Source organism: Calidris pugnax, unplaced genomic scaffold (assembly GCF_001431845.1).
Source record: "Calidris pugnax isolate Ruff unplaced genomic scaffold, ASM143184v1 scaffold49, whole genome shotgun sequence".
Lineage (NCBI taxonomy): Eukaryota > Metazoa > Chordata > Aves > Charadriiformes > Scolopacidae > Calidris > Calidris pugnax.
In genome coordinates, this window is record NW_015090798.1 from 570,639 (window position 1) to 595,429 (window position 24,791).

At 35.9% G+C, this 24,791-nt stretch overlaps 1 protein-coding gene across 1 annotated transcript in view; it reads left to right on the forward strand.

Moving 5' to 3' along the window:
• The window catches only part of CPEB2 (cytoplasmic polyadenylation element binding protein 2), a 56,740-nt gene that overhangs the window by 3,487 nt on the left and 28,462 nt on the right, over positions 1-24,791 (forward strand). The window contains exons 2-4 of the mRNA XM_014937038.1: positions 732-1,010; positions 11,728-11,818; positions 20,829-20,879. Of these exons, the coding sequence (XP_014792524.1) occupies positions 732-1,010; positions 11,728-11,818; positions 20,829-20,879 (421 nt within the window). The remainder of the gene's footprint in view (positions 1-731; positions 1,011-11,727; positions 11,819-20,828; positions 20,880-24,791) is intronic.

The window sequence follows — 24,791 nt, forward strand, 5'->3', positions numbered from 1 at the left end:
ACTTCAGAAATACTTGAGCAGTGGCTTCAGAATAATGCATTTTAATGTGGAAATGTTAAGATAGCTCCTTCAAACAGATTCTCTGTACAGTAATCAGTGCTCTTTTTGCTCTTATATGGTAATACAGAGACAATGATACTCAAAATACTGGGAGAAAAATAAATCAATCTGCCATCTGAATTTTAATTTTTAAATTTCTACTCACTGTAGTGAAATACTGCTCCACACTGAGTAGAAATAATTATGAATAGTAGAATAATAATTATTTTAATAATGATTTTTAAAATTTAAATTCTTCTGTTATTTTTGCAGAGACCTCACCATATAATATCAAGTAATGTATGATAAAATGGTCTCTCAGGGTTTTTTGTAACGTGGGTTATACACCCTGGAATTGTTCTACTGCTCAGCTTTAACGAATGCTACCAATTACTCAAATGATAATCTAAATTGCTTGCACAACCACTGCGTGTTTTGGGGAGGATTTATGGGGAAGTGGGAATTACATTTATGTTTTTTTTAATGATGCCGTGTTTTCTTCCTTGCCTCAATAATTAATTTACATGTTATCAGGAAAGAGTGGTTTATAGAAATCTCTGTGCAGTGATTACTTGGTGGTTGGTTGTTTTATTTTTTGTTGTTTCGGTTTTTTGTTTTGGGGTTGGTTTTTTTTTAAGTCAAAAGACATTTCAAGTATTTTCCAAGTAATATAAATGAATTTCTCTTTTTAGCCTCTTCTGAAGCAGTCGCCCTGGAGCAATCAGAGTAGCGGCTGGAGCACAGGAAATATATCCTGGGGAGGAATGCATGGCAGAGACCATCGTAGAACTGGAAACATGGGAATTCCAGGAACTATGAACCAGATCTCTCCTTTGAAGAAGCCCTTTTCTGGTAATGTCATAGCTCCTCCTAAATTTACTCGCTCCACTCCGTCACTGACACCAAAATCGTGGATTGAAGATAATGTTTTCCGAACTGACAACAACAGTAATACTCTCCTTCCTTTGCAGGTAAGGATGGTGTGTAACCGGGGCGTTCGTAGTCTTGCTTAGCGTTTTGGCTTTATTCACTTTAAAGGAGAATTAAATGGTGGTGACAGCCCTGATACTTGGTTGGAAAATTGTGTATTTCCCTATTACTTTTCGTCCTAAATTGCAACTAACCCAAACGTTTTTAGTGTATTCAGCGATATATGGTTGTCTCGCTTCATTAAGAATATTGACCGTCAAGAAAGATAGAAACTGTAGCCGCTGATGCACCAATACAGCAAAATAAGTTTAATCCAGCACATGCTTTCTGCCTGTGGTAACACTCATATTCTTATAAAGCCCTTTAAAACTCGGGGGTTTTTTGTTCATTTGTCCCTGTATGTACGTTTTTTTACTTTTGTAGATGGCTTTGAGCCTTTGTCACGCTTGTCTTTTACTGATATTCTAGGTCGACATTCTCATGTTAGTGAGATTTTTTTCCTCTGCATTCTAGCAACTTTTATGTTATGTTTTGTCTGGAAGCCCTGTGATTTAGAAGTGTTAAACAGGAGAATATATCTTAGAACTAAAGATCCAGGTTCATCTCTGAATTTTATCAGTGACATTTTATGTGACTTTAGGTAAGTTACTTACCTTTAGCCTCAGTTACTTTTTGGTAAAATGCTATTTTTCCCATTCCTTCCTAGAGTCTTTAGTCGAAACATTTTTTTGTTAGTGGAGATCTTCATTTTGGATCCCAGTCTCAGTTGCCATTCAACAATTTATAGTTCTTGTGTAGGTTGGGTTGTGATTTAAAAAAAAAAAAAAGCTTGGGCAACTTATTTTAGAAAGGATGCATTTAAAATAGAAAGCAGATTATGGCACTAATTCTGTACAATCTTTAATTTTTGTTACAACTCCGTCGGCTTTGTTTTTATCTCACACTGAGCTACTATATTCTAGTAAAACTAAACAAGATAATATGAAGAGAAAATTATTAGAATGTTTCTTTATCTCCACATAAGGCTATTATAGTTGGGTTTTGTTAGGTTTCACACAGAGTAACCTAGAGTTTCATTTGTCTTAATTGCGACCATATTTGAGTTTGTACAGCTGTATTTGCATCAATTAGCAAGCTAATCCTTCTGTAGCTGTAATAGTGGCAAAAGGCTGCTCCCTGGGACCAGATTTCCCACTAGAGTTCCAATTTTTCTTACCATTTTGCTGGTGGAGTTCCATTTGGCACAAGAGGCCACGTCCCGACTGTGTCCAGGTGAGCTCTGGTGCTCTGCAGTATTCTTCAGGCTAATGCTGACTTCTGGACATAACCTAAATTCTGCTCCAAGGGTACGTGTTGGACCTGAAAACTTAAGAGGATTTGCCTCTACTGTGAAGGCCTGTTCCACTAAGTAGCCTTCCTAGTTGGAATATAATATCATAAGTTGAATATTTTTTTTTGGGGGGGGTGGAAAGATAGGGGGGAAAAAAAGGTGCTATTCTTTGTGTATTCAACCTGATCTGTTCAGGAAAACAGGTTACAGATGGGTAATGCTGTGTGGTGGAGGGCTCCAAGGATAGTTGAAAGTAAACACCAAAATGTCTCCTGGGAATGTTAGCCCAAGGAACAGGGGTTAAAAATATTAATGCCCTCATACGTTGAAACTGCAGTGACGTATACATCGGAATTCATATGCAGCTGAGCACAAGCTGTGTATATACGTGGTCATTCAATACGCCTCACAAGTCAGTTACTTTGAACTCTCAGAAGCTCCTACAGCAGTCATCTAATACAGATTAATTCGTTTTATGTCTAAACAAGTGTCTTGTGCATTCCAACTATAACCTAAACCATTCCTATCCAGTAGGGTGGAAAAAAATTCTTCCAATTTAACTTTATAATACATTACATGAATGTTTCAGTTTAGGGTTGCTTGGTTTTTTTGAAGAGAGAAGGTCAGAGGGAGAAGGTGGGCACGCTTAATTGTTCTTGGTCTTACCTGTGAGCACCAGAGTCACCAATTAAATAGACCTGTTTGTCTACCTGTATTTATGCTGTAGATCTATCTATGCTTAAGTCTCCCTTATATGTATAAAGTCATAGTTGCAGGACACAGTAAAAACGCTGTTCTTTAAAAGGTTGCAGTGTTATCTACTGCTGTTGTGGAAACACTAGATGTTTCCATAAATTGCTTTGCTACACTGAAATCATGTTCTTATTTTTCAGTTATTATGCTATTGTTATATGGTTAATTCCTTGTGATGACTGTTACATTTTGCAAGTCACAATGAAAAAGTTAAATAGAGCTTGGAGCTCACGCTTCTTTTCATCAGGGCTTGTGTTGGCAATTGCGATGCTGTCAAACACCCATCTTGCTAATTTGTACTGTGCTTGTCTCTTTCCATAAAAGGCTGAGGTATTTAGATTGAGGATTCTTAAAGATACAGTAGCAATTGCAAAAGATGGTAAAAAATAGCAGTAATTTAAATTTTGTGCCGTTTGGTAAGTCCTGTATGAAAGCATTTACACGTATGTAGAAGTCACCTATTTCTTCCAGGCTTCCGCAGAACAAACTCATCTTAGCATTTGTGTTGAGCACATCCTGCATCATTCACAGTTTTGCAGGGTCCTTTTCCGCGTGATCACGCATCTTTGTTTTAGCCACAGTAATCATTTTGTATAGTGGGGATAAATCACATCTCTTCCAAACTCTATATCCAGCTCAAGCTCAGCAAATGAAAACAGCTCGGAAAAGCCAGCGTCCTCACTGACTAACTTTCTGTAGATCATTAATGTTCTGCTGCCATTTTTAAAAATGCTGTGTATTTTTTGGTGAGTCTGAGTGGCGTTCAGCAGTGTCAGCTGCTCATCCAGTTTCTGTAAATCATGCACCTGATGCAAACGAGATAAGCCGCAGAGGAATCGCGTACAAATTCAAAGTCTTCCCCTTCCATGAAACTTCTTTATTCTTTTGAATAAAGTTTGCCTTGATGGATGGTCCCTGGTATGGAACTGACATAAATTCCGATGAAAATAAAGTTTCTTGGCATTAAACTAATATGCCAGTGACAATGAATGTCACTACTGATAACTGAATAAGTAATTACATGTATTACTTACAGGGATGAAAGTAGATTTTTCTATATTTCATCGTTAGGATTGAAACATGTCCCATGTGAAGTTGAATTCGCAGTGGCCACATTAGTTACGGCAAAGCTGCTTTTGCTTACAGCAGTTATGAAGGACATCTCTCAGGGGAATGTTCCAAAGTTCAAGACTTTTTGTTTTGCTTTTAAATAAAGGTAGTTAAACATCATGGCAACATTGATTTAAACAGGAGCAAATTAAGCCAATAGCCAAAGTTTTCTTATGTGACTCACTATCAGAAGCTTTTTTTCCTCCCTGAGTTTCTTAAGATAACACAAACTACATCAATTAAAGTTCTTTCATAGACAAAATCACATCTACAAGTTTAGGTTCTGCCACAATGCTTGCACCATTATAGGTGCTTCATATAGGAAAGGGATTGTTGCCTTGTACCAGAATTGGTAAAGAACAGTTAGAAGTCTCGTCAGGTATTCATACCATCTAACTTAAGCATTTAATTGAGGAGCCTATTTCCCTCTCCTTGGAGAGAATCTAGGCTCCTTATTTAGATAATCTAATTCTCTAGAAGAACATACCTGGCATCATGGACCATATGCAGCCCCTGGGATTCCAGTTTAGGCACTTAAACAGTATGAATATTCTCTCGTATTCCCTGATCTAAAGTACAAAAAAAAAAAATCGTATAGGGCACAAAGCTAAAAATATATTTATAATCCCAGATGCTGTGTTTTTCCTCCCCCAAAAAATGCTTCAGGCGCTTCTGTGGCCAAAACGCAAGCATAGAAATCAGTATTTTGTATATTGATTTTTTTCATTTATGTTCTTTAGATGAGGAAAATAATTAACCATTTCTAAACTATTTTTTTTAATTGCAGTGTCTGCTAACCCTGTTTTGATTGCAAGGTTACTGTTTCTTAATATCCTGCAAAAAAGCTTCCTAAAGCCTATTATAGCAGTTAAATAACACACTTCAGTGTTATACACTTCAACATTTAACTGCTTCCATTCTAGTGAAAGCACTGGATTCTATGAATATGAATTTTGTCTCTGCGTCCCTTTGAGTTAAGGAAATACACTGCATGTCCGGGTGTTTTTTCACCTTGATTTGTCCTTCCTGTTTGTTCAAACAAACAGTACGTGCAATGTTTGTGGTCCCAAAAGCTGAGCCTCATTATTCTACGTTTGAATATAGCTCTCCAGCTGGGAAATTCGTATGGTGAGGCACCATCTCTCACGAATGCACAATTTTTTCTTTTTCTATTTATTTTTGAAATGTGTTAAAGTTTTCAAAGAAAACAAAACACTTGCACAGCAAAATGAGTTTTAAGATTGTACATCACAACAGGTATTTGTTTTAGATATTTAATTTAAACTGCTGTCACATTGCTTCTGTCTTACCATTGCATCCATTCAGAGGATTTCAGGTTCTCAGTATGAGATTTTAATGAGTTTAATAAATGTACCTTAACAGTGTAAATGGCTAATCTAGATGAAACACATACAAGTCAATATTAGATGAAGAGCAAGTTGCTAAAGTTGTGTTCTTGATGCCATATTTAGACTCCTAAATAGGTGGCCTGTTTCTTCAGAAGTCCTGAGTGTTTGGCAATTCACACTGAACCTGAAGGCATTGGCAGTATCTAGCTGCTAAGTTCTCTTGGTCTTCAGACCAGTGTAATTGTCCAAACACTGATTTATAAATCAGGCTTTACCAGTTTATTTCCACTTGGGCAATACCTGCAACAGAACAGCTTCTTGGGGATTTTTAATACAGTATATTGATTACCTGAGGCTAATTAAATAACATACCAAACCAGATACTTGCATCTGAGGACCGTACTGGGGATCTCTATATCTGGATAAAATGGTCTATTGCCATACTTTTGACTTCAGGATCGAGACTTTTGAAAGAATAGCATTGGGAGCTGCGCGGATAAATGATTCAAAAGTATCAATTGGCAGAAAGCTCGTGGGCCTTACCATACAAATGTTTTTATGAACTTAAAATTCTCTCCTGCTGTTAAAATTTGCTTCAGTTACACAACTCATTCTATTAATGCAAGTCAAAACCAGTCAGGAAAAGTCAACACAATTTTTAGCAGCGGTGATAGTATAGCAGTGAGGTATATACTAAGTAGCGTATCCCAGCTCCTTCTGTCTGCAAAAGCACAATTGTTCTCTAAGTTAAAATTAATACATTCTCACTTAAGATCTATCGAAAAGTACATTTAGTGTATGGTCCGATGTGTTTGCATTTAAGTACTCAATACTTCATAGATATTTCTAGATTTGGGTGGGTGGGTGTGACGAGGGTAAAAAAACCACAAAAAAATCCCAAAAAACCAAACAAACCCAAAACTTGAATAACAACTTCCCCTTTAAATGTCTGGTTGTTCCTTTAGGTATATTGTTGACGCTATTAATGTACTTCTAGATTTGCCTCATAAATCAATCTTGCCAAGCCTTGAATCATCTCCATGATGTGCCTGGTTTGTTTCCAGCTCACGAATGTGTGTTCTTGAGCTGAAGTGCTCAAGTATGGATACAGTACTTGCTGTTGGGACTTTTTTGTTTGTTTTTAAATGCTTATGTAGTTGGGAAGTAGGTGTGTCTTTGCCACAGAACCTGTTCTTGGTGCATTTTAGGCTCAATTTAGCTAGCTTACACAGCAGATTGTGTCACTTTAACTTTAAAACACTTTTGTTGTCAGGTTGACTGTTCACAGATGTCTACCAGATATTATAGTTCATCTTTACCACTAATGACACTGTGGAAAGTAACCAAGCAATTTCATGTGTCTACTTTAAGGCTTCCTCCTTGCTTTTTTTATAGAACTAAAATTGTAGTTGTTGTAGGTTTTCATATTAAGTTTCTCATTTACACTAGTTATGGTTTCAACAAGGGGCTTATGATTATAGTATGTCTTCACTAAAATGAGAACGACTTGAAGTTTGGATGTTAGCAAAGAGGATATTTTAGAATACATAATGTACTTAATTGTCAGGTTATTACTGCTAACATTAACACAGAATACTATATTTGGGTACTTTTAAAAGTCTGTGATTACTTTATTATTAAATCAGCTGTCAACTTTCTAGTCTTAAATCACATTTTTATTCATATCAGTTTTAAGGTGAAAAAGTGGAACTTGTTAACGTTTGAGTTTGGGAAGTGATTTTTAAAAAAAGGTTTCTTTAATTGAAATTTTTAAAAATTCACTTAATTCAGCAAGGTCACAGCTACAGACTCTCAGCAGCCAGCTAAGACTGTATTCAAAACTGACTAGGAGCTTTATGACTGTTACATTCTCCCAGCCTCCATTGGATAGTGCTGCTTTTCTTTAGAAGATAAAGGGATGTGTAAAGGAGTATATTTTAAGGATACTTGCATTTACTAAATTTAATATCTGTGTTAGAAGTTTAATTTTTTAATTCAAGTAGTTGTACAGAGCAGTAATTTGAAGCATGTGTCCAAAATTCAAAGTTGTTTAACTTCTTAACTACGAACATCTATTTTTACTGTTTGTAGTTAAAGAATAGCAAAATTGTATTCAATGTTTAATAGTTTTTGTCCTTGTATATGCTTTATGCATAAATGACAGTATTTAAGCTTTGAGATGTGAGTGCACTGGCTTTCTGCAAATGCTGAAACAGGATAATCTTTGCATAAATTGCATGGGTATATTTAGAAGTCCTAAATAGATTGTGCCAAGAAAAATGATTTGTCCAACAAATTCCATGTTGAAACTTGCTCTTCAGGGAAAGCTGCCCCCCTCCCATTCATCCCACGTTTAGCCATATGGGGGGAGGACTTCTGAAATGTGTGCTCTGAGGATGAATTTTGCGTGATGTCCTCAAAGCGTCCTTCTAGCACTAACTGTATTCTACGGGTAAGGTACTTCATGCTTCTCCTAGATCGTGTAAATTGGTAAAAATTCAGAAATAATTATCAATTTTCTCTAAACTTTCTTACCTAAGTTCTAAATTGAGGAGACAATTTGTCACTTAGCCATATACCTTTGAATCTTAAGTGTTTTCAGTTCTGCTGTCTATGATTGCTGAATTCATACTACAATTCACCAGAATTCTGGTATTGGAAAGGTAGATCAAGTAGGATTCAGACGTTTATACAGTTAAAAAGAAACAAGAAGCAAGCGTGAGAATTTGTAGTGCTTGGGAGAAGTTGACTGTCGGCTCTGGGGAGAAAACTGGCATTATGTTGTGACATTCCACTGATAGATGGACCTTCTGACACAGCAAGAGTTCACTTGCTTCTTAGCACAGGACTGATGAGCCGCAGAGGTGAGGGAAACGTGAAGTATTTTACAGGAATTCAGCCTTGACAAAAGGGGCTTTTGGAGTTAGGATGATACAAAACTTGTATTAGCATCTATGCTTCATGTATCAGTGCCTTTGTATTACTGATTGTCTTTAGTTTCGTTATTTCAACACGGTTGATAAGCAGCTATCTTCTAAAACAACCTGGAACTACCTTTAAAACAACATGGAAATAGTTCTAATTCTTGGGCCTATTTCCATGTTGTTTTAAAGGTTGTTTTAGAAGATAGCTGCTTATCAACCATGATGAAAGAATGAAACTACAGATTGTTTTCCATGCATGTGGAAATAGTCCTAATTCTTGGGACTATCTAAAACACTCATGTTCAGTGGTAATACTTTTTGTGCTTTTCCCAAAGACTGAGGAAAAACACAGTGGAAGCTTTCTGATTGAGTACAGCATGTCACAGTGGAACCATCTCCTAAACCATTGTGGATATTTTTTCTACAGCAGAACTTTCTAGAAAATCTTTGCTGATGTGACCTACATTATTGAACTGCTTTTTAAGTTCTGCTTTGAAATGAAAGCTTCATATTTGCATAGAAGATAACTATGCTCTTAAAGATACGATGTACGTTATTTGGGGAGCACAAAGCAGTGGTTTAGCATTATAAAGCATTATAATTGCATTATAAACTTTATAAAGTTGCACAAAGGTTTAAAATGAACCTTGTACCAAAAGAATGACTTAATCCTTTTGAGATAATTTTCAGATAATGTTGCTTCATTAGTATATAGTTCATCAGTGTGAATTGGAGTAGATGTTACAAGTTTGGAGCGTCTGGGTGTTACCCAGACTTAAAAGTGCAGAGTGTACTGTGGGCAGTAAGCAGAACACCATTCCCATATTTAAATCCTGCTTTACTGTAGTGCATTCACAACATTTTTTTATTGTATGGTGCATGCCTATTGCATGTTTCCACTGCCAGAAATAAAGCAATAAAATTCAAAGAAACAAACCTCTTTATTTTTCAGCTTTATAGACATGAGCTTTCTAAGGTGTAAAGGGGATGGGAAAAGTTTATTTCTTCTGCTTCCAGCAGCCCAAGACCTTTCACTTTGAACACACAGAACTTGCAAAACAGAATGATGCAAGGGTGAAGTTACAGTCATTGTGCCGTGTCAACCACTGGAGCAGTTTACGAATGAATCACAAACACCTGTTATATGCTTTACTTTTCCATTTCTCTGTAAGATCCATGACCAAGTAGGTCAGCTTTAGGATTTAACTATGATGGAGCCCTTTTTTACAGCCTTCTGCTCTCCAGAGCAAAGTTAAGCCTGTAGTAATGACCATTTGCCAGATAGTCATGTGTTATCTCAACATCTGTGTATATAGCAATGATCAAAAAATAAATAAGACAAATAAATAAGGCTGTAACAAAAATAAAGTGTCACATGTACAGTTCAGTCCAGTTATTACCAATACTAGTTGTAGCAAAGATGTAGCAAAGCATGTTTTCTGTTTACTTAGCTTTGGTTTTTGCAAAACCACTTAATATCTACTAAGTACTGGCTTCAGCTGAATTTAAGACGTCATTAAAAAAACCCTTCTGAATGCTAGGGCACAGCAAGGAACAGATCCAGCTTTGTCACTGCTCACACCTTCTATAGAAAGCAGGTTTGCTGTGGTAAGCAGGTTCTTCTCATTGTGCTATTGAGAAATAAACCTGCAAGGGCATGGAAGCAGATTAGTCACTTCAGTTTCATTCTGCTCCTTCTCAGGACAGGTAAAGAATTGAACGAAAGCCAACCAGTCCCAAAATAAGGCTGCTGTGAGCTAAAATAGGACTGGCAACTTGTTGGCACTCAAACTGGGTTGAAGATCACCTCGCAAAGTGTCAGTGGCGTTTGGTCTGAGACATGGCAGGAGACAGGAGGAACCTGTTCTTTTAATTTATCATTAAAATTATCAAAGGGCTTCCAAAAAGAAAATAAAAGGATCTGACCAAATAAGCATGGCAGATCCTTACCCAACAAGAAGCCCTTTATAGCTGTTTGAGGGAGGGAGAACTGAAAAAAAGGCTTGTCCCTCTTCATCCCAACTTTTTATCAAGTAGACTAAAGTTTCTAAGAAAGGTGAAAGTAAAATCTTGGTTTCATCATGGCTTGTTTTGCAAAGCTGTTGATAAGTCACAGTTTCTGACTCTTAGTAAACCTGTATTTCAAAGCTTGCGTTTTCAAACCCTGAACATGAAGAATACCTGCTTGCTGAGGGACATAGTTTATAATTAATCTATATTCTGCTAAACTGTCATGGAAAGGCACAGTGAGCATGGGTCAGGTACCTTCTGTCCCCATTATATATGTACTAAGTTGATGGCTGCATCTTGAGTGAATATTAATGGTTGTGGGATGTGTGTGGTGTATTTCATCCTACTCTGTTGAAATACTACAGTGCAACCAGAGAGGAGACAACAGGAAAATTAAGGCATGATTACAGGATTCCTTTAAGTGCAATACAGTCCAGCCAGAAGCCTTGAAAGTAGAAGACATTAAGCTTTTATGCAAACTATTTTCAGTCTCTGAAGTTATTCCAGAAACACCAAAAAAGTTAGAAGTCATCTTTTTTTCTGTCTCCGTAACTTGGGTATATTACAAAACATGGGAGAAAGTGTCTTAGTTGGGCATAAAATCAGTTAAAACATTTGTGATTTGTTACAATAATTTTTTATTACTTTCAGTGAAAAATATTTGTGAGACATTATGGTAACGTCTTAATCTTCATGTACAACAAAATTGCTCTCTGTAAGGCTAGTAATGTATTAGTAAGCTTTGTGATGTTTTTTTTTCATAGTTTAGCTTTAATTTTCCAACCTTTAACTGTAACTCAAGTCTTTGTGTGCAAAGTGTCTCAGATGAGTCCCTCAGAAGCCAGGAGGGGCAGGGCCCATGTAAAGTACATAGCCAAGCACTAAGAAAATGCTTTTTGTCATATAAGGTGACTGTTCTCCACCTTACTCACTATTTAGCTCCTGCATGAAATTAAGTTGAGCTCTCACAGACGTTCATTAAACAGCCTAATGCTGAAAACTCTGCTGTGGATCACTAGCACTGATTCAAGCAGATCCTCTAAGGAATCGGGTGATCACAGGCTATTGAAGTGTGTGCAGGGAAGAGTTTTTCACAGGGCATGTCGAGTTTTATATTTGGATGCTATATTAAACTTACTGTTAATAAATTAAGGTGCCTTAAGCTTTTGTATCGTTGTCCATCTCCACAGTGTCTGAGCATACAGCCTTGTCTTCCTATCAAGATTCCTGTTAAAAAGTACAGAATTTGTATTCCAATACTAAGGATTTTGTTCTCTTTTAGGATCGAAATAGAATGTATGACAGTCTGAATATGCACTCTTTGGAAAACTCCCTTATTGACATTATGAGAGCAGAGCATGATCCACTTAAAGGTATGTTATTATGCTAAATAAAGAAAAAAGGGTCATCCGTTCTGCATATTTGAATTAAAACTGATTGCTGATTTAGATTCTAGGTTCATATTAAAATAGCAAATGAATTATTTTCTCAACTCACGTGAAAGGTCAATCTCAAGCTGTATTTTATTGAAAACATTAATTTACAATTGTTTGAAATTTAAGCTTTAGTGTCTTCATAGGTTCTTCTCCTTCTCCATTCCACCTTTCCCTCCTTTCCCCCAAGAAATTCATAGTTAGCTTTATTTGAAATTTGCTTGTCTGCTGTAGGAAATTCTACCTCAGTTTGTGAAGAGGCACTGTTCTGCTAGAGGTAGCCAAAAGAGGGTGGGAGAGGAATTAAACCACTGCCAGTGTTAGCCGGTTATTTTTCCCTTTCATTGCAGTGGAAGCTGAAAAGAAAATTAAGTCGACTGATAAATTCAGGTTTTGTCCTTTCAGGTATTTTTTCAAAGCTCCTGGAGGATAATAATGCATCTAATTGTCCAGTTTCTGTTTGTCTGAAATAAACTCGGCTTTAGAATGCTGGTTCCTCTTATCCTTCTGGGCTCTGTTCAAATCACTTGGCCACAGCAGTAAGAATACAGCTCATATCTGTGGGCCTCAATTTTAACTCCTCTGCTCACTGTACATTAACTCACTCTTTTGAATTCTGTTTTTCTGTACTTAATCTCAGATGACATTTACTGTTGAACTTTGGGGCAGGGAGCCCAAGCACTTTTATTTGGCCTGATCATTTACTTCATTTGAGATGTTATAATTATTTGTGTTATAACTAACACAATCTAACTTTAAAATCATCCAAGACTTCAGTCTTGCTTTGCAGGAATTAAGTCTCAGTGTTGAAGCAATTGGAAATAGATAGAGTTAATATGTAATAATATGAATTACATAGCACATAAGGGCCATGCGTTCTCCTAATTTGAAAGACACTTTGGTGGAGTCTGCTTGTGGTTCTCGTAAGATCTGTAATCACTGGCAAGACCTGTACTATTCAGATAGCACGTAATAGTATTTTACAATGTAAAGCCAAAAGTGTGTGGTTTTTTTTTCAAGCTGAAAATCTACAAAGCAACAGTAAGTAGGCAGCATTAAGTTAGCCAGTAAATTTTCCTCCTCTTTAGAGTGGAAGCTGAAATTAAATTTTCTTAGATGTTCTTAAATCTGATCTCATGTTTCTTACTGCCTACAGAGAATTAATTCCGGTTTTAATGACTTTGTCATTTAAGTCCATTATTAAATTCAGTTTCTGTCTATTCTGCATGTGTGCGAAACGTTGCCAAATAACACAAAGAGGTTGAAACCTGTGAACAGTTAGCCCCGTGGTAACTGCTGGGGACTAAATGCACACCTCTGTCATCAAAGCCAAGGTAACTGGTTAGATCATCCCCGTTTAAAAGCATTGTTGCTTCAGTTTGCCACACTCAGGTGGTGACTAACATTTTCTTTGGTTATCTGAGCCCAAATCTACCATCAAGAAGGATATTAAAAGGCAAAGCTACTGTTAGGCATAAAATTAGAGAATGTAGATCTTCTCTCACAATATACTGTCAGTGGCACCTCTCATGTTCCTGAAAATCAATTGATTTCTTCCCTTTTTTTCTGTGCGCACTGACATGACAAATGGAAGTGGTTGCTTTGCTCCCCCTGCCATCTCGCTGTTTTCATTTTGGCTTTATAACACAGAAGAGTTCTCAGAGGCTCGGCGAGCACACAAAATACACATTTTTCTTTTTATTCCTCTCTTCATATTTCATTATGATGCAATAGATGAAAGCGATGTATTTCCAATAATAATTTTTCAACGAGAATAAGACAAGACAAAGCTTTAAGATTTTAAAGTGAATTGGGTTCGTACAGAGACACTTCTGAAAAACTCAGTAAAGTTTCCGTAGTTATTCTGTGCTTTCTAGGGACACGAGTATATGGTTTCAGTCTACAGTTAAGAGATTATTTTTTTTAACGGTTTCACCATCATACTTTTGCAGTGAAAATTCTGCGAAGTTTTATGTTTGAACTAAAACAGATGGAAGCCATAGATAGTGATGAATTCAAAGGAAATCCATTTTTTTTTGTTTGAGTGCCAGAGAACAATGCACACGCCAACAGAATTTAAATAGAGTAATTGTGTGCTGTTATTTAAATTGGTTAAGATATTTTTTTTCTCTTTGGAAGTTATTATTTCAGCTGAAATAGCTACATTAGTAACAGTAAGACATGAGAAACGTTCCTCACTGGCTGAAAATGGGAAGAAGAGATCACATCCTAAAATAGCCTTTTAGTTGCTCCCTGTCCCTTTTCTGTGTAGTCACCATTAGTTGGCATTTCTGTAATTTCCTAGCAACTTAATTTTTTATTTTTTTTTCTGCAAACCATGAAACACTAATTTTATTATTTCAGACTCTGTGGCTTTTCTGTTCACCACAGAAAATCTGACATTTACTTAAGAACCCATCATATTTGCTTGCAGAATGTGAAGGATTAAGAATATTACTGTTATTTATTTGTTGTTGTTATTAATATATAACATACTTTGTTGGAAGTAAAGAATATTTTGTAACTAGAGAATATTTTTATGTAAATCTAACCACGTTAAAACAATGCATCTTTTATATCTGACCACAGCAGTAAAATGAAGGTCCCTGGAATTTTAAGCACGTGTTTCAGATTTAGCTGCTTACAATATCTGGAGTATGACTAAGCATCTCGTCTCAGACTTTGCACAATGCAGAACAGACACAGCGTGTACTAGGTCACAGCTTTAAGTTTTGCATTTCAAGATCCATTCTAGAAGAAACACAAATTTCGCCACTTTCACTTTCGTGAACTTGAAAAAACTTCATTGCAAACTGAAAGCTGAATTTATGCCTGCCAAAAAAATTGTTTATGGATGCATAGTTTCAACTTCACTTAGACAAAATTTAGTCATTACTACAGATGTGATGAAAAGAAAGAACTAATTTTTAGATTTCAGTAAGACTTTTTTTTCAAGGTAGGTTGATAGGGAATAGATGTTCGACTTCACTAGTCATTGCAGCAGAAATGCTGCTGCTATTAAAACTAATCTTTCCCATGAAGCTTTCTTGAATGCATTTCGTAATAAGACATTAACTAATGTTTAAGATTACCCCATCCAATCAATGGAATATAAACTACAGTTAATAAAAGTTTAAATAATTAGTTTTTACATCATTGTTCTTAAATACCCTTTTTATTCTTCTAATAGCTCTTAAAACTATTTTGAGAGGAGAATTACAATATTGGCAGCCTGAAATATATGGGTATTGGTAGTATAACTCTTTTCCAGACATACCTCTTGTGTACTTGCATTTTTTTTTTTCCCTTCTGCCCTAAATACCAATGCTTCTTGGTTTCAAGACATAGAAAAGCTGGATTCTAGACATCTCAGAAATAGGAAAGCCAGTATGTTTGGGCCAAAACAATTTATGGAAAAAAAAAAAGAAATGGTTATATTTTACATGGAATATGTATTAGAATTGAGAAGCAGGTCATTTAATGCAATTCATTATCTACCGTTTTAAACAGCTTTCTACTGAAGATGTGGTGTTTCCCATGTAACTTAAGTGCTTGTCTTTTATAAGCCAAGAGTCTCGATACTGTACTCGATTTTCAATTCATTTCTGTGTCCTGACCAACTCTCTTACAGCTCTGCAAGGCAGATCTGAGATAGCACTGAACTTAAATCAGCAGGAATATTAACTTCATGTTGAATTTTTCTCCTGTTTCTTTGGGAGGGGCAAAACAAATTTTGTAGGAAGGTTGCACAAATACGTTTTTTGTATAGCTAGTAATAATAAAAGTAAAACACTATTATTTGAGTTATCTATGGGGAAAAGTAACTTGATGCCCTTAGAAGTCTGTCTTGCTTTTTCTTGTTTTTGTTTTCCCTTTAAATTGGTTTAGTCGAGCTTGTCAGCTGGTAGATGTGTTTCTTTTAAAAGAAACCTGCTGACGCATGCTCAGTGAAGTCAAAGGCAAAGCACTGGTGACTCAGCAACACAGCAGAGAACATTGCCTTGCTTTGCATATGGTAACTTTTGTTTTCAAAGAAATTTGTTTTGTATTATTTTTTTGTTAGGAACTGTAAGGTGTAGAATTATGCAACTGCTTCCTAGAGCCATTCAAATTGCACTGGGAAAAGAGTTTCTGAGGCTGAACAAAAAAAGCAAAGAGGAGAAACTTCACTCTTGGTCATAGAAAAGGCTTTGAAATTGTACATAAAGATTCTTTCCTCTTTCTGTCACGGAAACTTTTTATGATAAAAGAATCTATTTAAGACTGATTTGCCAAAATAGACTAAATCGACTGTCAGAGACAACACGTTTGGCCTCGTTATGACTTACATAATCCTTACACAAGCGTTTGAAAGCGTAGAAATCTGGAACTCGGTGTCATCCACGCAGGGGTTGGTGCTGTTGTCTTCACCACGCTGATTCAAAACCTCAACTTTCTGGAACTGCTACCACGCTCAGCCATTCACTGCTCCCTTAGAGTAGTTTGGGAAAAGCTTCACTTGGAAGCTTTTTTTTTTTCTTCTAGTCAGATCTCTTGATTCAACTATTTAAGACTTTTTAAAAACAAAGGGGGAGGGAGTAGATATGAGATATCAAACTTGTGAAACTGAGTCAGCAATGTTGTTTGAAGTGGTGGTTATACTTAAATCTATCCCTAATGTTTGAATACGTGGGGGTTCCTCCAACAGTTTATTCAAATGGGAATAGAAAGTATGTGTTTCCAAAAGTGGATATGAATTTGCTTTCAAACAAAAAGGGAGCAAGCACAACTGCATCTGTGTGCTCAGACGCAGCTTACCAAAAAATTTAAATTTCCACTGCCCGTATTAGAAACATGAGATTATAGAAATGTCACTAAAACTAAGTTGGTTACTCTTTCCTCATGGTTTGGATTAGCAAGACTTTTAGCTGGATTTAGTGGATAAACTAGCCCACCAAAATTTATTTGCAAGCTTTTTGTATTTTTTCTGTCCTTACAGAAGAATACGTTGTGAGAAGCACATGCCAGGCAGTTCTGGTAACATTAATCACATTTAGATATGGAAGAGGGAGCTAAATTCAATAGAACTCTAGTTGCATGAGAAACGTCAAACATACCTGCTTCTCTTTAGCCATGATACATGAGAGTTATTAATTAGCAGTAATGTGATGAAGTTGCAAGTTCAGGTTTGCACAGAGAAAATTTCTATAACGTGATACTTCATGATATTGAAATACTAAAATATTAGGCACTCTATTTGTTCCAGACAGCAGCACATCACTCATTTTGGATGCTGTAGAGCGAAGTGCTGTACTACACAGTCAGTGAAGTGATATTTCTCAAGAATAAAATATGTCAATTATTTAAAAATATTAGATATTCTCTAACTAATTTGTAGTTGATTCTAAACTAGTAAAGCATCTCTATATATTATTAAAATTTCTTTTTTTAAGCAGGCGGATGCCATTGGAATCACTAAAATATCTGTTGAACAGTTTATACGATTTACTGACATGGAAGTAGGATGGGATTAGATAGGATTTGTGGTGAGGGCAGTTCGTCAAATGGTACTTCTTTTTAAAACACATTTAACAACATGCAGTGAAAATAGCTGACTAGAGAGAAATATGTGATAAATGCAAAGTAAATTCTCATAATTTAATAAATAATAAAATGTTACAATTAACAAAATGTCACACAATTACTCCCATCTGCTGTATTTTATATAGTGATATTTTAAGTGAGGTTTAATAATGCGTATGTCCATTTAACTAGAAAAATATGTTAAAAAAATATTGTAATCTGAGCTCAGGGTAAGACTGGTCGTGCACCCAGTTCCATACATGAAGTGTTCTGAGTTTACGTGTATCATTAAATTCAGGTGGACACCCTAGAAACACTGCCTTTTGCTTCAACAGCTTGGTCTGAGGGTTAAGGACCTAAGTTAACGTATTAAATAGCAGTGATTGTATTTTGAAAAAATAAGCAAACCCTCTATATTAAAAATGTTTTTAAGGTTGTCAGTCCAAGTACTAGACAAGGTAGTAAACACAAGTATTAAGTTCCCCAAAATGCAGTAATGCAAAGTATGATTTCATTGAAATAACCATGTAATTAAGACTTAAAGGAAGTATCATTAGAGCTGTACATGTACTGAATACTGCGTTGCTCATTTTTCGTTCTTAACCCTCAAATCATTCATGATCTGAGTTAGCAAATACATCTGGGTAACGCGGTTGTTCTTAACCCTCAAATCATTCATGAGTTAGCAAATACATCTGGGTAACGCGGTGAGATTGGGTTTCTCTGCATTTGTGTGACTCATTGTTTTTACGCTGCAGTGGTGGGCCCAGCTCATTAGCACACTCTCTCCGCACTGCTTAATGAGGAGTGCTTTATTATTTTAACTTTTTCAGTTTGGCACCTATGTTTCAGATGCAGCTTATCTGCGAAGCTATAGGGGGAAAACAAACCCAAAAGAATGCAGACCCAGAGTTGTAAATCCAGGATTTACTGTGATCCAAAGGGGTTTTCCTCTCCAGGTGTTGACAGTGGTGGGCTTCTCTCTCCTGCTGGGCCTTAAATCTGACCTCTTTTTCTGTAGTAATTACAGAAAAAATGTATCTTTTGTCTCCCTTGATGAATAGGAAAAGGATATAAATGTATACAGGCAAGGAGAAAGACTGTCACCACAGACTCAAGGAGGTTCAAGATGAGAGAATCATTTCTCACAATTTCTATTATTATTTTAGATAAACGCCGCATTCTCATTTGCAAGAAACAGCTCATATTGTTTGCAAGTGTGTCTATAGCACCACATATAAACATGATGGTGACAGTAAGTAATCTTGTAAAATTCTTGCTGTTAGGTAAATGAGTTTTATTCTTTTATAGACCAAAGAACTAGGAGCTAAAGGAAAGTGACTTGTTATCCACCAGGCTGAGCAAACCAGTGGCAGCTCCCAGACTGCGATTTAAGGATGCCTTGTTCCGAATTTTTTTCCTGTTATACCAGCTAGAAGGGCAGAATATTTATAGTTCCAAGAAACATTAGGTATAGCTGTAAATATTCACGACAGAAAAAATAGCTTGGATATTAAAACTGGACATCTTGGAGATAGGGAACATGAAGACGGAGGCTCCCGCAAATTTTTGTTTAGTATCTTGCCTAAGTCTGCTCAAAAATTCTGTAGACACTAGAGAAAAGAGCAGAGTCCCTTCGGGTGGTTTCAGCTGCCCTTTTCCAGGAGACTGCCATTGCCCTTCACTGCTTTCTCCAGCCTTTCAAATTCCCAAGCACATAGTTCCTACCCAATCTGCAGGTGTTCTGATACCATCAATTCTTAATAAGAATGAAATCAGTGGGAAAGTGTGTGTCTGTATTAAAAAAAAATATATATATCTCTTTGCCACAATTCCTGTAAATAGTAAGGCTGAATAAAATATCCCAGATGTTCTTAATCTTCCTATTCTGAAATTTGGAGTGTAAGAGTTTACGACATATTTTTTTTTCTACAGTTTTTGGTTTCTGTAGTTTTGGAAAACTATCACATTGGTTTCCTAAAGGGGAAGAGCAAAACGTAGACCCTATTACTTACAGATTTCCAGCAAAAATTTTTGTTATTTAACCCCAAAGTTGTCCCTTGGGACACAGAACTACTGTTTCAAGGAATTTCCAATCTTGCTTCTAATCACATGGGTTTAGCAACAGTAGGTGGTGAGGGAGGGAAGCTGGTGTATGATAGGAATTGTTAGACAACCTTAATATATAAATTGCTGATACATTTTTTGTTTTTTTCCCTTTTGTTTCTTTTTAGAGAGAGTGATCCTTATTAGGGTATGATAGCATCTTACTAATACTTACTAACATCTGCATATCTATTTCCCTTTAAACCCATGTGAGTTCTAAATGCCCATTTTTTCCAGACTGGATTCTTTTTTATGCCTCCACAAACATTCTGATTTCCTCCAAAAGATTTAAATGTTTAAGTTAGGGTATTATTTTTTTTTTTTTACATATGCTTATGGAGTATAAGCAAGCAAGTATGTTTTAATAGCAAGATAGATGGAAATGTAGGGGCTTTTTCACATTAAAGCACACTTCTTCCGAACACAGCAGCTATTGTAGATGTCTCTCTAGGTCAGTGTGCACTACTGGTATGTTTGCAGCTTCCTGTAAACAGAAAACGTCTCCTTTAATAAAAAGGAATTTGTAGTGAACAGACACTTCAGCTGTGCATTTTAAACCATTCATCTAACTATTAAGTATAAAATACGACCAGTGTAGTAAAACGCAATACTTGAAAAATTCTAATGTCAGGATATGAGATTTTAATATATTTTTAATTCAATATAAAATGTTAAAAATGTTACCTGTCATGTTCTTTATTTTTGTTAATTCTGTAGATAAACCAGTACTCTAGTTTTGCCAGACTTACTGAAAATGTTACATACAACGGTTATATGTAATACACCAAGATACAGTCATAAATTGGTTAATAAAATTTTAATGCCTTAATTCCTATTAACATGATTTTTATCTCAAATTGATTCAGTAGTGAAGCACTAAACTGTAGAAATACCGCTCTGTTAAGCAATGTGCATAGTGCAGTTATTCACAGTCAGTATGAAAGAGAAGACTAAAGCAGTCAGCACTATTTCTGGGTGTCATGAAACAAAAAGTGGCTTTATCCCATTGGAGCTGATCCCAAAGCACATTGCAGATCTTATGACCAGAGAATTAAGGTTAAGAAGTCTGTTCTTGTCAGCTTTAACTTGGGTCAAGGGTATTGTTGGTTAATGTGCTTGGAGTTAAATATTAGCTCTTTATTTCCCTTAGGCAAACTGGAAATATAGTTTATATTTAAATTCTAATCAGTGATTTTTCATTATTCTTTTTTTTTTCTCAGCAGAATAGCTAAAACTTCTGTATTTGTTTTCTTTTGTCCTTTGGTTTTTGTTTTATTTTAAGGTCGCTTGAGTTACCCACATCCAGGGACTGACAATCTTCTGATGTTAAATGGTAAGTGCTAATCTTATAACAGTTTCTAATTATCTCTAGCTTAGCTTAAATCTGACATGTTGGTATAAAATTATACTATTATATTCTGTTATTGAATTACTTGCCTCTAGTCTTCCACACTGATGGGACTGTTGCCATTTTTCAGAGTTGAATGGCAAGAGCTAATCTTGCAACAGGCTTTCATTATATCTAGCTTATTTGAAATCTGAAATGCTTGTAACGATGCACTATTCTTTTTTGTTCTCAAGCAAACCAGTGGGATGTTCTCTGAAAATCCACTAGAAATCTGTTATACAGAAACAGGAATTAGAAAAATAAGGCGGCCAGAGAGGCATGGTTTTTTATCTTGTGTAAATAAAGAGTGAACTGGATACCTTTTTTTTTTATACTTACGTGAAATACCATTTTCTTTTTATTGGGTTTTTTGGAACTGGCTTTGTCAAATAAGTTTCTGACTGCGAAATATGCTGAAGTTAGAGTTCATGTTCACGTTCCTCTCCCAGTAGGTCAAACTTCATGAACATCTGCTACTCAGTGAAGGCATGAACTTTAGCCTTTGTTCAAGGCTAAAGAAGGAAGCAGAGCTTGGTAATCCATCTAAGTCAATAATAAATCAGGGGGTTTGCACACAAATGTTTTCTACATTGGGAAAAATTAGAGCTATGATGCCACAGCTTCTCTAGATTAGAAAAAGTGAAAGTTGCTGCACACAAAGCAAGTACACTTTGTCATTGACTTGATGAATCTAAACGTTACCAGTAAAGACATAATTATTAAAAAATGCAGTCAAAATAGTTATTTCAAGTTTGTGGTTCTGTGGAGCTCTTTTTTTTTTTTTTTTTTTTTCCAATTGTCTTACCCTTCTACTCAGTCACTTACACTTGTGCAAATGGATATAAACTGAAAAAAACATCTACTTTCCCTTGTGTTACACTGAGTAAATGCTTAAAATTTTAAGAAAATTCAGGTTTAGCTTTATACCCAGTAAAGGCAAATATTGCACAACAGACATTTGAAGAATTAGGTCCTTTGGTATTTAATAGTTCTGTAAAATAATGGAGTATCTTGAACAGTGAACATAGCTACTTAACTGTTGAAATAAAATTAGGGTTTAGCTCACATAATCCTGATTCCTGGTCAGAAATTACATTGAATAACGATGTGCTTTGATGTTACAACACGTACAACAGTTAACAATATGTATTAACTGCAACTGTAAGAGCTATTCTGCAAGCTGCTTCGTTGAGGTGGTGTATGTGCAGTTGTCATTATCTGCTGATTTATAATGAAGTTTAGATGGGAAGGCATTAACAATTAAGAAATCTTATGAGCAACTGTGAAATATTTCAATGTGGTCAGTCTAAGAAGTTAATATTTTTTTAATTGGTTTGTTTTAGTGCTTAGAATGGTGAGCTTCTCTTTTTATAGTTTTGTGTGACGAGCACATGGGAAGCATTGTTACTCCATGGAATATCTAGGAAAAAAGGTTTTTGCTGTTATCACGGATATTGGAAAAATGCATCTCAGTGGCACTACTCTATCCTGAAAATCTTACTGCAGAGCTAGAATATGCACTGTAGAATACCTTGTTTTGTTATTAATGCTGGCGGGGTTTACACTGTATTTGGAAGTTTAGCATTTAACGGGACTGCTGTTCTCTGTAAAAGCTGCCATATTATTTCCAACCTTCAATAGGTGACATAAAAATAACAATTTGAGTATTTAAGAGACAGGTGCTGCAACACCTAATTTTCAGGTGTGCCCTTTGGGATTTAGTTGACATGGCATGTTTAGACACCCAAGCTCCATGCCATGTCCCTGGAGGGTCTGATGTACCCATCAGTGCAGCTCAGCGTGGTCCCCTGTACCCTTCAGAGCCAACCCAAGCTGGAATTCCTCAACCCTTTTAAGACGAAGCCCTTTTAGATAAAACTTATTTTAGCTAGTTTTTCTGCTTCTTGAATGATAGATCTCTTCCAGCTCATTTAAAGTGTACTTACTGAACTGTACCTAATATTAATATTTACAGTTTTCATTATTTAAATTAATGAAGTGAACCAAAGGAAAGCTGATTTATGTGTTTTAATAAATTATATATCTGATAATTATATCTCTTGTTTCAGCTCAAGCTGTAAAAAAAAAAAAAAAAGCAATGCATTTTTAATGACTGTTATCTCTCAAAAGTCAAGAAAAAGATACTTTGGAATGGGTTTACCTGAGTACATCTTTAATTGTCAACTTAGAACCTTTCTGTAGCAAGCAATAATTCAGTATGTTGGGGTGTAGGGTGTTTTTTCTCTTTTATAGCATGAACCCCTTTTCAGAGTTTTAATGCATTGAATTTATTTAATGGCTACTGAAACATAATTCACCATTTGATTAGTTTAGCAAGGCAGCACTAGACTTTCCATCCTAGAGATACTATAGCTGGTTGTGTTCTAAAAAAAAGTGGTTTACTTCAAACAGAAGTTGTTAAACTTCCTATACAGGAATTGCTAAATGGATTTCTTTAGCCTGTTAGGCTTGCCAAACTTGAATGGTCATAACGATCTCTTTCAGCTTTAAAATCTCTAAAGATGTGATTTCTAAAGAAATCTTAACAGAATTTAGGCACTCAAATCCAATCGAATAAAATGGGAATTAGGCACCTGCCTCCTTTAGTCTAGACTCTTGGGAAAATTTTGCCATAATTGTTTATGGATTTCCTTGAAAGACAAATAAGTATTAATGAAAAAGGCTTCATTACTTCACTGTCACCACTGGATCATTAAATCAGGAATGTTAGTGACAAATAGTATTTTACCTTACTTTCTATCATCAATTTCACAGTTATCTTTAAATAGAGGAAGCTTTGCCTCATAGTTTTTCCTGTTACACAACATAGTATTTGCAATTCAGCTCAGTGGTTCAGTTGAGCTATTTAAATATGTACATATTTGATCTCTGGTATATATCTGAAATACGTGTCTGAATAAAATAGAAATGATGCATTTCCTATTTGTGTGATAGCATTGCTCAAATAACATTTAAAGTTATATTCCTATTGTCTTGGTGTTAGATAAACATGGACAAAAAGTGTGTTTACTTCTGTCTCATATTTCTATCTCTGAGCTGATTTAAGTTGCAGAAAGGGGCGTATTAATTTTTTTTACAGATTTAAGCCTTATTAGTTTGCAACTTCAGGCATATAGAAATAGAAGATAAGAATTATAAGGGAATGTCTTTGTTGTATATACAGAACTCTTAATGTTTGAAGGTTCCAGCATTACTGGACTTTATTTGTCAGTTTTATTGGGCATCATTATACTTTTTGCATGTGTTGCCCAATTTATTTTCTAGAATAAAAGTGTATCTCTTCTATTTTCTCACTCATTTGAAATCTTTCAGAAGTTCTGGCTAATTAAGATATCCAGCTTTATAGACTAAAAGATTAAAAAAATAATTCTCTATGGCTTATTCTTTGAACAAGTCCAGGAAGGAAGGAAGTTTAATCTCTCCTTTTTGTTGTTGTTGCAAATCAATTATTTGCCTGCAGTGTCTGACCTCTTCTAGAGGGCTGCCTTCCCTGCAATTATTTATCTAAACTTACGCACTAATTATGTAGGTACGTATGTTAAATACGTAGAATCATAGGACAGTTTGGGTTGGAAGGGACCTCTAAAGGTCACTTAGTCCAACTGCGCGGAGACGTCTTCAACTAGATCAGGTTGCTCAGAGCCTCCTCCAACCTGACCTTGAACGTTTCCTGGGATGGGGCATCTACCACCTCTCCAGGAAACCTGTCCCAGTGTTTCACCACCCTCAGTGTATATCTAGTCGGAATCTACCCTCTTTCAGCTTAAAACCATTACCTCTTGTCGTATTGCAACAGGCGGTGCTAAAAAGTCTGTCCCCATCTTTCCTGTAGGCCCC